Consider the following 12739-nt stretch of genomic DNA (forward strand, 5'->3'; position numbering starts at 1 on the left):
CAAACTTCAGAAAGGGTCTGGAGAGTGATCCCTTCCCCCTCCTCTGGTCTCAGCACCACCAGGCTCTCCTGGGAACAGCCTCAGGGCTCCTCAGCCTCAGCACTGCTGATGCTCTGGGCCGGATCAGTCTCTGCTGTGGGGGGCTGTCCTGAGCACTGTTGGATGTTTAACAGTGTCCCTGGCCTCTAACCACCAGGAACCGGCCCCCACCCACCCACCCACCCCCCAGCTGTGACAGCCAAGCGTGTCTCCAGACATTACAGATGTCCTCTGGGGGGCAGAGTTGCCCCCAGTTGAGAACCACTGGGCTACCTGGTCACCCTGCCCTGCTCAACAGCCAGATGACGCTTTTAACGTGACCCCCCCTCCCCGGCTCAGAGACCTGCAGGAGCTCCCGTCACTCAGGACGGACTCTCAGGTCCTTCCCTGGTGCTTTTTCTCTGAGGCCCGAGACGCCTGGCCTCGCCTCCTGTTCCTTGCTGCTCTGTCGCAGCCCTGCTGGCCTCTGCTGGGCGTCGAACATCCAGTCAGGGCGGCTCTTCTGTCTGCTTGGAAAGCTCACTCCCTTAATACACTCAGATCTCTGGTCACATGTCACCTTGGAGCGGCCTTTCCTGGTCACCCTCTCAAAATAAATAACTTGCTCCCCTCCCGTTTCCAGCCTGTCCCCCACACGCCCTGGGTAGTGCCTTGGTTTTCTGTATGGCACATAGCACCACCTGACCTCTGTCTGTGTGCCTGTCTGTCTGTCTGTCTCTCTGCTGCACTAGAATGGAGGCTGAGTCAGAGCGGGACTTATCTCACCAGTGCCTGTCCTCCCTGAAGCCTGGCTCTCTTCCTCCAGAGCAGGTGCGGGAATCCTCGCTATGCGGGGCAGGTGTGTTGTTTGCTACTCCTGTTTCCAGAGGAGGCAGTGGAAGCAAAGGATGTGGGTTCTCGGATTCCACCAGGCACGTCCCACAGACATGTCACAAAAGCGTCCAAGCACAGGGAGTTATACCCAATCTCTTGTAATAACCTGTAACGGAATATAATCTGCAAAGAACCCACAAAAACAAATCGCTGTGCTGTACACTTGAAACTAACACAATATTGTAAATCAACTATACGTCAATTTAAAAACATGTTAAAAGTCTCCAAAGTAATGCATGTTCGTTTTGGTTTTTTTTTTTTGCGGTACATGGGCCTCTCACTGTTGTGGCCTCTCCCGCTGCGGAGCACAGGCTCTGGACGCACAGGCTCAGCGGCCATGGCTCACGGGCCCAGCCGCTCCGCGGCATGTGGGATCTTCCCGGACCGGGGCATGAACCCGTGTCCCCTGCATCGGCAGGCGGACTCCCAACCACTGTGCCACCAGGGAAGCCCGATGTTCGTTTTTAAAACCACCTGTAGCCCCTCTTCACTCAGACACTTTAACATTTTGGTGTGTTACCTTTCTTGTCTTGCTTTTTTTTGTTATTCAGAAACCTCTGATAGCTACAGCTCTCCCTCAAGAAATGTTAAACAACAGTTCACCACCTCAGAGGTTGTTCAGAATTCTAGAACCAATAATGACAGTTAAAATCTATCCACCTTCCACCTCAGATCCCACGCTGGTAACAGTTTTTTAAAAACTGCGTCCAGGGTGCGCCTAGCAAAAAACGTGGCTCCGTTTCATGACTTCGTTTCACTTTACAATCTGGCGTTTTCCTGGAGCAGGCACAGCGCCCTCTGGTGTTAGCCTCCAGTGTCTGGTGCCTGTGGTCTGGGTGCCTGATCTCTCAAGGGTGGGAGGAGCAGAGGCGGGCGGGCTGCTGAGACCCGGTGGTGTCTCCCGCCTGGCGGCCTCGGCGGGCGCTCAGGGCCCTGATCCGCAGGCAGAGGCCACCGCAGCCGCCTGCCATGTGCCCCAGAAGTGAATAGAGCAGTTGTTGCTTTTATAACCAGGAGAAGAATTGCTGTCTTTCAGAGGGTGTGGACCTGCCAGAAATGTGTTTTACTCTGTCCCTATCTCTGCTGCTCTGGGGAGGAGGAGCTTTTTCTGTGGTTAAGCGAATGGACTCGAGCTAGACTGCCTGAGTTGAAGTCCCAGCGGCACCACTTAGGAGCCGTGTGACCATGAACACGTGACTTATTTTCTCTTTGTCTCAGTTTACTTATCTGTAAAGACAATGACAGTATGCTTATTTCGTGGAGTTGAGGATTTCTCCGGTTAAAACACGTGAAGTGCTAGAAAACTGCATGGAGTGTAATACACACCAGCTGTGCTGTCGCTGTGAGGAGAGGCTTCCAGAGCAGGGGTTCTGAAAGCCTTCGAGATGCAGGGAGCATGTGTCTGGAACAGGGAGAGGCGAGGAGGACGTGGGTAAGCGCTGTCGTGTGGGAGATGCTCAGCTGGAGCGGCTGGCGGATGTGAAAGGAGCAGTGCCCAGTGTGGTGGGACATGGGCACCTGGGAGGGAAGCTTGTGAAAGAGCATGAAGAGGCTTGCAAGTCATCCTTGCCCTCCCAGGCGTCTTGTTCTCATTTTCTGGAATTCCCAAGGAAAAGAAATGTAGCCAGAGGAACTTGCCTGGTGGCGCAGTGGTTAAGAATCCGCCTGCCAATGCAGGGGACACGGGTTCTATCCCTGTCCGGGAAAATCCCACATGCCGTGGAGCAACTAAGCCCATGCGCCACAACTACTGAGCCTGCGCTCTAGAGCCCGCGAGCCGCAACTACTGAGCCCACGTGCCTAGAGCCCATGCTCCACAACAAGAGAAGCCACCGCAATGAGAAGCCCGTGCATCGCAATGAAGAGTAGCCCCCGCTCGCCGCGACTAGAGAAAGTCCGTGTGCAGCAACGAAGACCCAACGCAGCCAAAACAAATTAATTAATAAATTAAAAGAATGTAGCCAGAATAGTGGCCCCTGCACCCCTCCGTCCTCCCTGCCACACCGCTCTGCTCTACACTGTCATTGTCATTGTCACGCGAGATCAGAAGAGCCTGGAGACCCAGCTTCAGGGTGGAAGGGAGTCAGGCTCGGGCAAGAGGCCAAGCGCAGGTCAGGAGAGCCACATCCGGGGACACGCTGGCTCACCAGGCCCCCTCCCGGGAACTCGGGGACCTGCCTGCCCCACAGCCTCGCAGAGGTTCTACAGAGGGAGGAGGGAGAAAACCCACCCCTGTCCCTGCCGTGACAGCTTTCACTGGCTGTGTTGTTCCTGCTTCGGCCTCAGAGCAGGGGCCTCAGTTTCCCGTACCCCCTTGGGGGCAGCGAGGCTGGGCTGTGTCCCATCAAAGACTGTGCTGATTTAGGGTCTGCACTTGGGCCACTCCCTTCCTTTCCTGGCAGCTCTCTCGGGGACTGACACAGACGCCGAGGTTGGGATGATGTGCAGACTCAACTTGGGTCTCTCCTCAGGGTCCCGGAGCCCGCGAGGCAGCCTGTGCCCGCAGCCGCAGCTGCCCCAAGCATGGCGTCACCTCCCGCCCCATGCAGCACTGTCCATCTCCCAGTGGATTTCCCCTCACTGCAACTTCTGGTTTCCATGGCAACTTGGAAAGACCTGCAGTTGTGGCTTTTGCAAGTCTAAAATGAGAGCAGAGGTTTGAGATAGGGTGGGACAGCACTGAAAATACCTGTCCCACCCAGGGATTTGGGCCCAGAGGGTTACAGGATGGGAGGTTCTTTGAATTAGAAAAATGGCACTGTCATCCCAGCACACCCTTAGCAGAGCTCCACGTGGCCCCTTGCAGCCTCCTGGGATCTTGGATCCTGAGCTCAGGGTCTTCAGCCTGCGCCTAGGGGGCAGCGGAGGCAGGTGGAGTGATCACAGCACTTAGCGTTGGCTGAGCCCTTACTGTGGGCCAGGCGCCTGGTGGCCGTCTGTGCTTTCACTGCCTCGTTAATCCTCTGAGCCACTCATCCCACCTTCTACACGAGCGCTTCGCGAGGCTGCTTTGCAAGGCTGCAGCGCCAGCGCAGGTGAGTGTCCGGTGTGCTTAACTCCGGGGCTCCCTCTCATCTGGAACACGGGCTTGTGTCCCTGGAGGAGCATCTCTGTCACCTGTTGATGGCGGGCCCATTGCTTCCCCTTTACTTTTTTTTAAAGTCACATCCCACTAATAGCAGGGTTTGCTTTAGTCGTTGCCAGGATTTCGGTGCCCTTAAGCGCGTGTCTCCCTTCTCAGTTCTCCTCCCGTGAGGTCGCCGTTCCAGGCCCCACGTTCTGCGGTGGAGTCACCTTGAGTGTTCGGTTGGGTGTCTGAGGGAGCAGCTCTTCCATCCCCCTAGTTTGGGGTCTTGGAGGTGCCTGAGCCAGGGAGGTGGGCAGCCACACAGAGATGCGCTGGTTCCCAGGACTCAGTGAAGAACCGCAGGGGAGCGGCCCCAGGTTTGGGGAGCCAGCAAGGAAGGTGCACTGGCCCAGTGGAGAAGCGTCTCCCGCCTGGGCTGCTGTGGGGCATCCGGTGCCCGGCAGGGGGAGGGGCTTTGTCATGGAGGGATGGGTCAGTGCTTGCTGCGCGGTTGGCCAGGCTCCAGAAGCCGGCGTCCCGAGAGTCCAGAGTCGGTTACTCAGCAGCTTGCAGTCCTCTGCGGGGCAGTCGATAACGAGCAGGCTGTGACTGGCGGGGCAGGATGGCCCAGATTAGAAGGTGGTGAGGCTGATAGCGGCTTCAGGGTGACCCTCGGCCCAGTGTCACACTCCTCCTGCAACCCACCCTGCTCAGCACTCGGCAGCAGGGGTGCAGGGCAGGCAGAAGCTGGAAAAAGGATTCCACTCACAGCAAAATGTTTGGCTCTCTGCAGAATGGGCTGTTAAATCTTTCATTTACAATGAGGCCTTACGTGGTTTGTCATGTAGCCACTTTTCAGCGTGACCAGAGTTACCGCTGGTGAGCACGGTGTTTGCCTTTGGTGTGGGAGGTCGCACCTGGCGTGCTGTCCGCTGATCCAGGTGCTGTTGGAGGGGCGCGTGGGGTTTGGCAAAGCCGAGCTCTGGGCTTAGGGTTTGTGCGCTTAGCTATACGTATGCTACGCTTCACTAAGAGGTAGGGAGGAGACTGTATCCTGTAGGTGATTTTGGGGGCCGTGCTCTGACACCTGTGCTCTCTGTTCCAGTTGAAACTAGAGGACCGCTCCGTGGTGCCCCGGGATGTGGTCCGGCACATGCGCTCCACTGTGAGTCCCGCGTCCCACTTGGTGGGGCAGGGTTGGGGGCGGGGGTGGCCTGGGGCATGTCCTGGCCGGGTCTGCCGGGTGGCCCCGCGGGGCGCCTGCCGGGACCTGGATGCCTTCTCCCCCGCAGGACAGCCAGTGTGGCACGGTGATCGACGTGAACATCGACTGCGCCGTGAAGCTCATTGGCACCAACTGCATCGTCTACCCCGTCAACAGCAAGGACCTGCAGCACATCTGGGTGAGCCCGCCCCGCCTGCCACCCCTGCTGACCTCCCCTCTCGGGGCTCTGGTTCTCTCCGCGGCACCTTCCCAGGCCGGGCGGCCAAGCGCAGCAGTCAGCTCGCTCCCTGCAGCCTGACCATGCTTCTTGTGAGTCAGCCATTGAGACGCGAGGTCAGGACACAGCTTTACGTCTCCAGCAGACTGCTGGTTTCCCTTCTCCTCTAATGCTTTTTTTGGGAACAAATTTCTTTTCAGCTTACTTTTTTAATGATCTCAAACTTACTGAAAAGTTGTAGGTACCTTTATCCCCTGCAACATCCGGGCTCCTTAGCTGGCGACGCTTCGCTGCATTAGCTCCGGCGCCTCTCCTCCCGCCTTCCCCACCTCTCTGTACTCCTCTGTCGCTCTCTCTTTCTCACTCCCCCCAATGCCTTCTCTCCCTCTCTCTCTCCCCTCCCCTTTTCTGAAACGTTTGAAAGCAAACTACAGGTATGATGCTATATGACCCCTAAGTACTACAATGTGTATTTCCCCAAAACAGAAACACTCTGCTGTTTAACCACCATTCAAAGCCCCAAGCAAGGACCTTGACCCAATACTGTCCAATTCACAGACCTCATTCAGTTGTCCCAACAATCTCCTTTTTCCCCTCTGACCCAGGATTCCATCAGGAGCACACACAAGAATTGTCAGCTCTTTGATCTCCCCCAGTCTGGAGAGGTTCCCCACTCTTGCTTTGTCTTCCTTATCCCGGGTGACCCTGAGCGTGGGGCCATCTGACAGTGCCCGTGACCAGCCTGGGGCCCTGCGTTCTTGGCACAACTGCCACGGAAGTGCCGCTGAGCTCTTCGCTGGCCCGGAACGTCCCGCGGCCGCAGGGTGGGGACATTCCGTTTGCTCCCCAGTCGTCTGGGGCTCTGCCATGCCTCCCCACCGTAAAGTCAGCATTCACCCCGTTGGAAGCGATTGTATCAGCTTTGTGGGGAGATATTCCGGGATTGTGTCAATAACCCGGTACTTCTCAAACCCCCGTACATCAGCCTTAGCTTCCATTAACAATTCCCAGCTGAATCGGCCAGCGCTCCGGTGGCTGCTAAATGGGGATTTTATGACTCCATCGTTGCCTACTTGTTTTTATCAGTTTGGCATCTGCTGTATGGAAGAGCTGTACTTTCTGTCCCATTTATTTATTCATTTTTTACATCAGTATGGATGCAGAGATTCCTGTTTTATTCAGTTGGTGATAACCTATTACTGTCATTATTTGTTTTGTTGCTTGAATGATCCCACGTTTGGCCCGTCGGATCCCCTTCAAGCTGACATGTGCGTCCTTTTGACATATCCCCACCATTTTTTTTTAAACACTTTCTTTCCATCTTGTATTTTTTCTCATCCAGCCTAGAGTCAGCTGTTTCTTCAGGGAGCCCTGGTTCCTTTCAGAAAATGGTATTTCAAAAGCCAAGGTCTGGTGCACGCTGGGTGTGCTAACCGCTGCTAGGCCCTATTCAGGGCAACACGGGGGAATACATGTATGTGTACATAGGTAGACACACACACACGTCTAAATACGTCCGTGCCTGTTCTGTGTGTGTAAGATGTATGGGTTCGTCTTGATCCTTCCAGCCCCAGTCCAGCTCCTCAGGTCCCTCCTCTCTTGCCCTCCCTGTTCCTGTATCAGTGAGTGCCGTCCCCAGTAGTGAGAGACTTGGCTCTCGATATCCTCAGTTGAGTTATTTATTTGCTTAAATCACTTTACTTATTCGTCTGTATAACCACCCTCCCCAGCCCGCTCTCACTTACGTGTCCTGTGTCCCTGGGACGCCGTCAAGCTTCTGCCTCTGCGTGGGAGGGGAGCTGGGGTGCAGCTGGACTCTCGGGGGAAAGCCTGCTGCAGCAGCTATTAGGTCGGACCTGTCTGTGCGGCCAAGAGGAACTGGTGCCCTGGACACCAGTGTCATCGGCCACCTCTCACGGCCCTGTCCCCCTGATCTGCAGCCCTTCATGTATGGGGACTACATCGCCTATGACTGCTGGCTGGGGAAGGTCTACGACCTGAAGAACCAGATCATCCTCAAGCTGTCCAACGGCGCCAGGTGCGGATCTCCCCGCAGAGGAGCCCGTCCGGGAGGAGCCCGTCCGGCGGGGCGGCCCGGGAAGGGGGGCAGGGGCTGTTGACCTCCCTGCGGAGGAGCCCGTCCGGTGGGGCGGCCCGGGAAGGGGGGCAGGGTCTGTTGACCTCCCTGCAGAGGAGCCCGTCCGGGAGGAGCCCGTCCGGCGGGGCGGCCCAGGAAGGGGGGCAGGGGCTGTTGATCTCCCCGCGGAGGAGCCCGTCCGGTGGGGCGGCCCGCGAAGGGGGGCAGCCCGGGAAGGGGGGCAGGGGCTGTTGTCTCACTTCCTCGAGGGCCGTGCCAGGGCCTGCAGGCTTTCGGGGCCCCGAGTCTCAGGACCTGACCCTGGGCTGGTCTTGTCAGCCCGGCCTGGTTCTCTGGCTCAGTTTCTGGTCTAGGCTGCGCCGTGGCTTCGGGAGAGCCGCATGGTCGTTCAGGACACGCGAGAGGAGCTGATGCTTTATTTTAGGCGCCTTAATGGTGGTGAACCTCAGATCTGGGGGTAGAGTCTTGTTTGTTTTAGGAGAGTTCCTTGTACCAGTGCAGGGGCTGAGGTGTGGGCGGAGGATGAATTGCCTATTTTGGGGGGGGCGGACGTATTGACACCTCTGGACAAGCCCTTTAGATCCTGACCGGCACCACAAGGGGTCCTGGCTGCCTCGCCTCCCCTAAGACTCAGGCACTGTGTCGGGTGCCAAGCAAGCCCCTGTGCCCTGTTGCAGGTGCTCCATGAACACAGAGGATGGTGCCAAGCTCTACGATGTCTGCCCGCACGTCAGCGACTCTGTACGTTGGCTCCACCCAAGGATCCTGGGGGGTGGGGGGCCCCTCATCTCATGTTCCTCAGCCCCTGGGCTGTGCAGGAGGGACTTCTCAGCAGAGAGCTTGGAGCTGGCCCAGGCTAACCACTGCTTCTGCGCCGTTGCTTTCCTAGAAAAGGGGCGGTGTGCATCCGAAGGTATAGAAGTTTGGGTGTGGGCGGAAAGCAGTAGGACCTTTCTTTGCATTTTGTTAACTTTGTATCTCATCCTTTTTAAATCTCCTGTTTTCTTAGAGCGTATGCAGTATTTTACTGCAATTGACATCTTAGAACAGTAGTGCATGACACAGTTTGTCAATAAGAATACTAGGGGAGTGTGTGTGATTAAGCAGGTTTGGGGACCCCTGTCCTCTGGAGCTTCAGTCCTTACAGTGCCTCCCCTGCACCAGCAGCATTGTTGTGGCCTGAGGGCTTGGAAGCAGAATGGGGCAGACGTGCATTTCAGTAAGATCCCTGGTGACTTGTATGCACCTGAGGTCTGGGAGGTGCTGCTCCGGAGCCTTAGGGGCTGTGGAGCCGGAGGCGCGGGGCCAGCGGGAGCCAGGCACAGAGCAGGGGGTGCGGGTATGGAGAGCGCCCTCCCCTGAGGAGGCAGTGCTCACGGGGACTTTTCTCTGGCCCCCAATCCTGCAGGGTCTCTTCTTTGATGATTCCTACGGCTTCTACCCAGGCCAGGTGCTCATTGGCCCTGCCAAGATCTTCTCCAGTGTCCAGTGGCTGTCAGGGGTCAAGCCCGTGCTCAGCACGAAGAGCAAGTTCCGCGTGTTGGTCGAAGAGGTAGGGGTGGGGGCGGGACGGGGGGGGGAGGCCCTGGATCTCCCGCCCCTGCTGCCTCATCTGGGGCGGGGCTGCTCTGAGGACCAAGGGAACCCGGGCCGAGCAAGGTGGGAGGGTGGAGAGTGGCAGGTCCTCTGGGCCCTGACTGGAGGTGAGGAGGCCGCAGTGAGTGACCCCTGGGCTGGGCCTGTTCTGGGGGTGTCCAGACTTGGTGCTGCCCCGTGATGAGGACCTGCTTCCTGCTCTGGGGGCAGGTGGGCTCCGGACAGCTGCTTAAAGAGAGGGCATTAGAGCCTGCTGACCGTGGCCCTGTCCCGCCCGCCACCCCCAGGTGCAGGTTGTGGAGCTGAAGGTCACGTGGATTACCAAGAGCTTCTGTCCGGGGGGCACGGACAGCGTCAGCCCCCCGCCCTCTGTCATCACCCAGGAAAACCTAGGCAGGTGAGCGGCTCCAGTGCGCCACCCGCTCCAGCGCCCCCAGGGGCGGTCCCCAAGCAAGTCTCTGGGCCGCGGGCACGGGTGCGCGGGGCTGAGAAACCCCTGGCCCAGCCCCTGCCTCTCCTCCCTCCCCTCCCAGGGTGAAGCGTCTCGGATGCTTTGACCATGCTCAGCGGCAGCTCGGGGAGCGCTGTCTGTATGTCTTCCCAGCCAAGGTAGAGCCGGCCAGGATTGCCTGTGAATGTCCAGAAAAACACTGCGCCCAGGGGGAGGGCTCTGTGGCCAAGAAGGTATGTCCTCGGGCTTGGGGCTTGGCGGGCGCTTGAGGAACTGGCCTGGAGCCATTTCCACAGCAGGAAGGTCTGTGCTTTGGGCCTTGGGGGGCAGCCCTGGTGACCCTTGCAGGCCAGTTAGGTGTGTACAGCTGTCACCCCTCAGACCGAGCTGCCTGGGGTCCGGCCGCGTCAGCCGGCTCTCCACAGCGCCCGCCCTCCCCGTTCCTTCCCCGCAGGTGAAGCGCCTCCTGAAGAAGCAGGTTGTGAGGATCATGTCCTGCTCCCCGGACTCTCGGTGCTCCAGGGACCATTCCGTGGAGGACACAGGCAAGAAGGGGGCGGCCAAAGCCAAGAGCGAAGCAGGGTCCGCCAGCCCCGAGGAGACGCCCGATGGGTCTGCCAGCCCCGTGGAGATGCAGGACGAGGGCCCCGAAGAGGCCCACGAGGGGGGCGAGCAGCTGCCCCCCTTCCTGCTGAAGGAGGGCGGGGACGACCGGCTGCACTCGGCTGAGCAGGACGCCGATGACGAGGCCGCCGACGACACAGACGACAGCAGCTCGGTGACCTCCTCCGCCAGCTCCACCACCTCCTCCCAGAGCGGCAGCGGCGCAGGTCGCAAGAAGAGCATCCCCTTGTCCATCAAGAACTTAAAGCGGAAACACAAGAGGAAGAAGAATAAGATCAGTCGGGACTTCAAGCCGGGGGACAGGTGAGCTCAGGGGTGCCTCCCTTTCCCGGCCGGGTGTCCTGCCCCCGCCCCGCCCCCACACGCATGCACACCCAGGCTCGCGTGCTCGTGGGCGCGCTCGTGGTCTGCAGGCCCCACGAAGGCTCAGGGGCGCCCAGCCGAGATGACCTGGGTGCCTGGGCTTGGCCGGGTGGGAAGGAGGGATCTGGGAGTGGGAGAGGGCGGGACGGGGGCCCCTTCCCGGAGGAGATGCCTGGTGGGGAGACTTGTTTCTTCCCTGCTGCCTGATGCTCAGGGTTTCAGGTTACCAAGCCCGCGAGGTGGGGCGGTGGGTAGAGAGCGTAGCTGCCCTTTCCTCACTGGTCCTGCCCTGCAGGGTGGCGGTGGAGGTGGTGACCACGATGACCTCAGCAGATGTGATGTGGCAGGACGGCTCCGTGGAGTGCAACGTCCGCTCCAACGACCTCTTCCCTGTGCACCACCTGGACAACAATGAGTTCTGCCCTGGAGACTTCGTGGTGGACAAGCGAGGTAGCGCCGGGTGGGGCTTGGGAAGAAGGGGCGAGAGGTCTGGGCATCAAGGACACTCCCCTTGGATGGTGGCTCACTCTTCTGAAGACTCGGGGAGCCTTTCTGGCCTGCACTGACCGAGCCAGGGAAGCAGTGGGTTCTGGGCCCCGTTGTGGTTGACGTGCAGTGGGTGGGTGGGTGGGTGGCAGGTGGCACCACCAGGGTGCCTTAGCTAGTCATGCGCCCCCCCTCCCCGCTGGGTCCCCAGTCCAGAGCTGTCCGGACCCTGCTGTCTACGGCGTGGTGCAGTCTGGGGACCACGTGGGCCGCACCTGCATGGTGAAGTGGTTCAAGCTGCGGCCGAGTGGGGACGACGTGGAGGTGAGCGTGTGCTGCCCCCACGTTTCCTTCAGGGTGGGCTCTGGTGGGCTGGATGTAGGGCCCCTGGGCTCACGACCACCCATCCTTTCCCAGCTGATTGGAGAGGAGGAAGATGTGAGCGTCTACGACATTGCCGATCACCCTGACTTTCGGTTCCGCACGACCGATATTGTTATCCGAATTGGCAACACTGAGGATGGAGGGCCTCACAGGGAGGATGAGGTACGTGCGCCCTGGCCTGTGCGTCAGCTGCAGTACATGATGGTGCCACCAGGTGGCACCAGGAGCCAAGACCTGCAAGTCCTTTGGGCTGCGTGTCCACCCCAAGCGCCTTCCCCAGGAGAGCGGCTGCCGGCAGTGGGGCCGCTCAGTCCGAGCACCTGCACGAGGACTCACCTGCCTGCCGGGCTCAGGCCTCGTTCACACAGCTGCTCCCCGGGCCTATTAGAGAAGCCCATTCCTGTTCTCCGCGCCACGAGCGTGGTGTCAGGCGCTACAGGAGCACAGGAGAGGCCTGGGGAGGTGGCGTCTGAGCTGCGCCCTGGAGCCCAAGTGGGGACACGGGGTGGGGTTGGGCAGATTCCAGGCAGAGGAAGAGTGGGGACGAGAGTCCCGAGGCTGGAAGCCCGGAGAGACCAGGGTGCTGTGAGCAGGAAGGGAGTGAGTGGGGGGCTCAGTGGACAGTGAGCATTGGGGGTGTTTCAACCAAAGGGTCCCGTGCTCGAGGTACTCACGGTGGTCTCTGGCTGGTGCCCACATCCCTTCTGTTCTCATGGCCTTGCCCCTGCCCTCACCCTTGGGGAGCTGCACCTTTGACCCTGTCCCATTTGCCCTGCAGCCGTCGGTCGGCCAGGTCGCCCGCGTGGACGTCAGCAGCAAGGTGGAGGTGGTGTGGGCTGATAACTCAAAGACCATCATCCTGCCCCAGGTGAGCCCCTGCAGAGCCCGCCTCGCGGCTCCAGACCGTGGCAGCCGGGCCGGGAGCTCAGATCTTCCTGGCCAGGGAGTCTGCTTTGGGGGAGGAAGGTCTCAGGGAAAGGAAAGGCAGTGTTACACCCAGAGCCCCGGGGTGAGAGAGTCGGGAAAGCAGAGAGGCAGCCTACAGCTGGATTGCCAGTCGTGTGTAGATTTTCTCAGACCTCCCAGATCTGCCTGGATCCCCGTCCACTGTGGTAAGAAAACACAGGTTGCTTCCTTTAAGAAACAGAGCCTTCACACCAACACTTCTAGGAAAACTTTCACAGATCAGGGAGAGAAAGCAGATGGGTTCTGAGCGGCAGGGCTGTTTTTGACGCTGTTTCTTCGCTCCCTTGTTTGAGCTGATGCCCACACCCCAGCTCCCCTCTCCTGGCACCAACGTGGGGTGGGGAAGGGGC

The 12739-nt window shown here is 59.2% G+C and overlaps 1 protein-coding gene across 2 annotated transcripts in view; it reads left to right on the plus strand.

Annotated features, from left to right (window-relative positions):
- The window catches only part of UBE2O (ubiquitin conjugating enzyme E2 O), a 56365-nt gene that overhangs the window by 37895 nt on the left and 5731 nt on the right, over positions 1-12739 (plus strand). Inside the window, exons 1-13 of one of the 2 annotated variants that reach the window (XM_079906220.1) lie at positions 4462-4858; positions 5085-5144; positions 5272-5382; positions 7362-7459; positions 8197-8260; positions 8928-9071; positions 9403-9512; positions 9649-9799; positions 10021-10493; positions 10849-11003; positions 11251-11363; positions 11457-11585; positions 12202-12291. In XM_079906220.1, the coding sequence (XP_079762346.1) occupies positions 5133-5144; positions 5272-5382; positions 7362-7459; positions 8197-8260; positions 8928-9071; positions 9403-9512; positions 9649-9799; positions 10021-10493; positions 10849-11003; positions 11251-11363; positions 11457-11585; positions 12202-12291 (1650 nt within the window). In that variant the 5' untranslated portion in view covers positions 4462-4858; positions 5085-5132. Of the gene's footprint in view, positions 1-4461; positions 4859-5084; positions 5145-5271; positions 5383-7361; positions 7460-8196; positions 8261-8927; positions 9072-9402; positions 9513-9648; positions 9800-10020; positions 10494-10848; positions 11004-11250; positions 11364-11456; positions 11586-12201; positions 12292-12739 lie in introns of those variants that run through there. The other variant, XM_079906219.1, reaches the window with a different exon arrangement.

This window comes from Stenella coeruleoalba (genome assembly GCF_951394435.1).
Source record: "Stenella coeruleoalba genome assembly, chromosome: 19".
Taxonomy (NCBI): domain Eukaryota; kingdom Metazoa; phylum Chordata; class Mammalia; order Artiodactyla; family Delphinidae; genus Stenella; species Stenella coeruleoalba.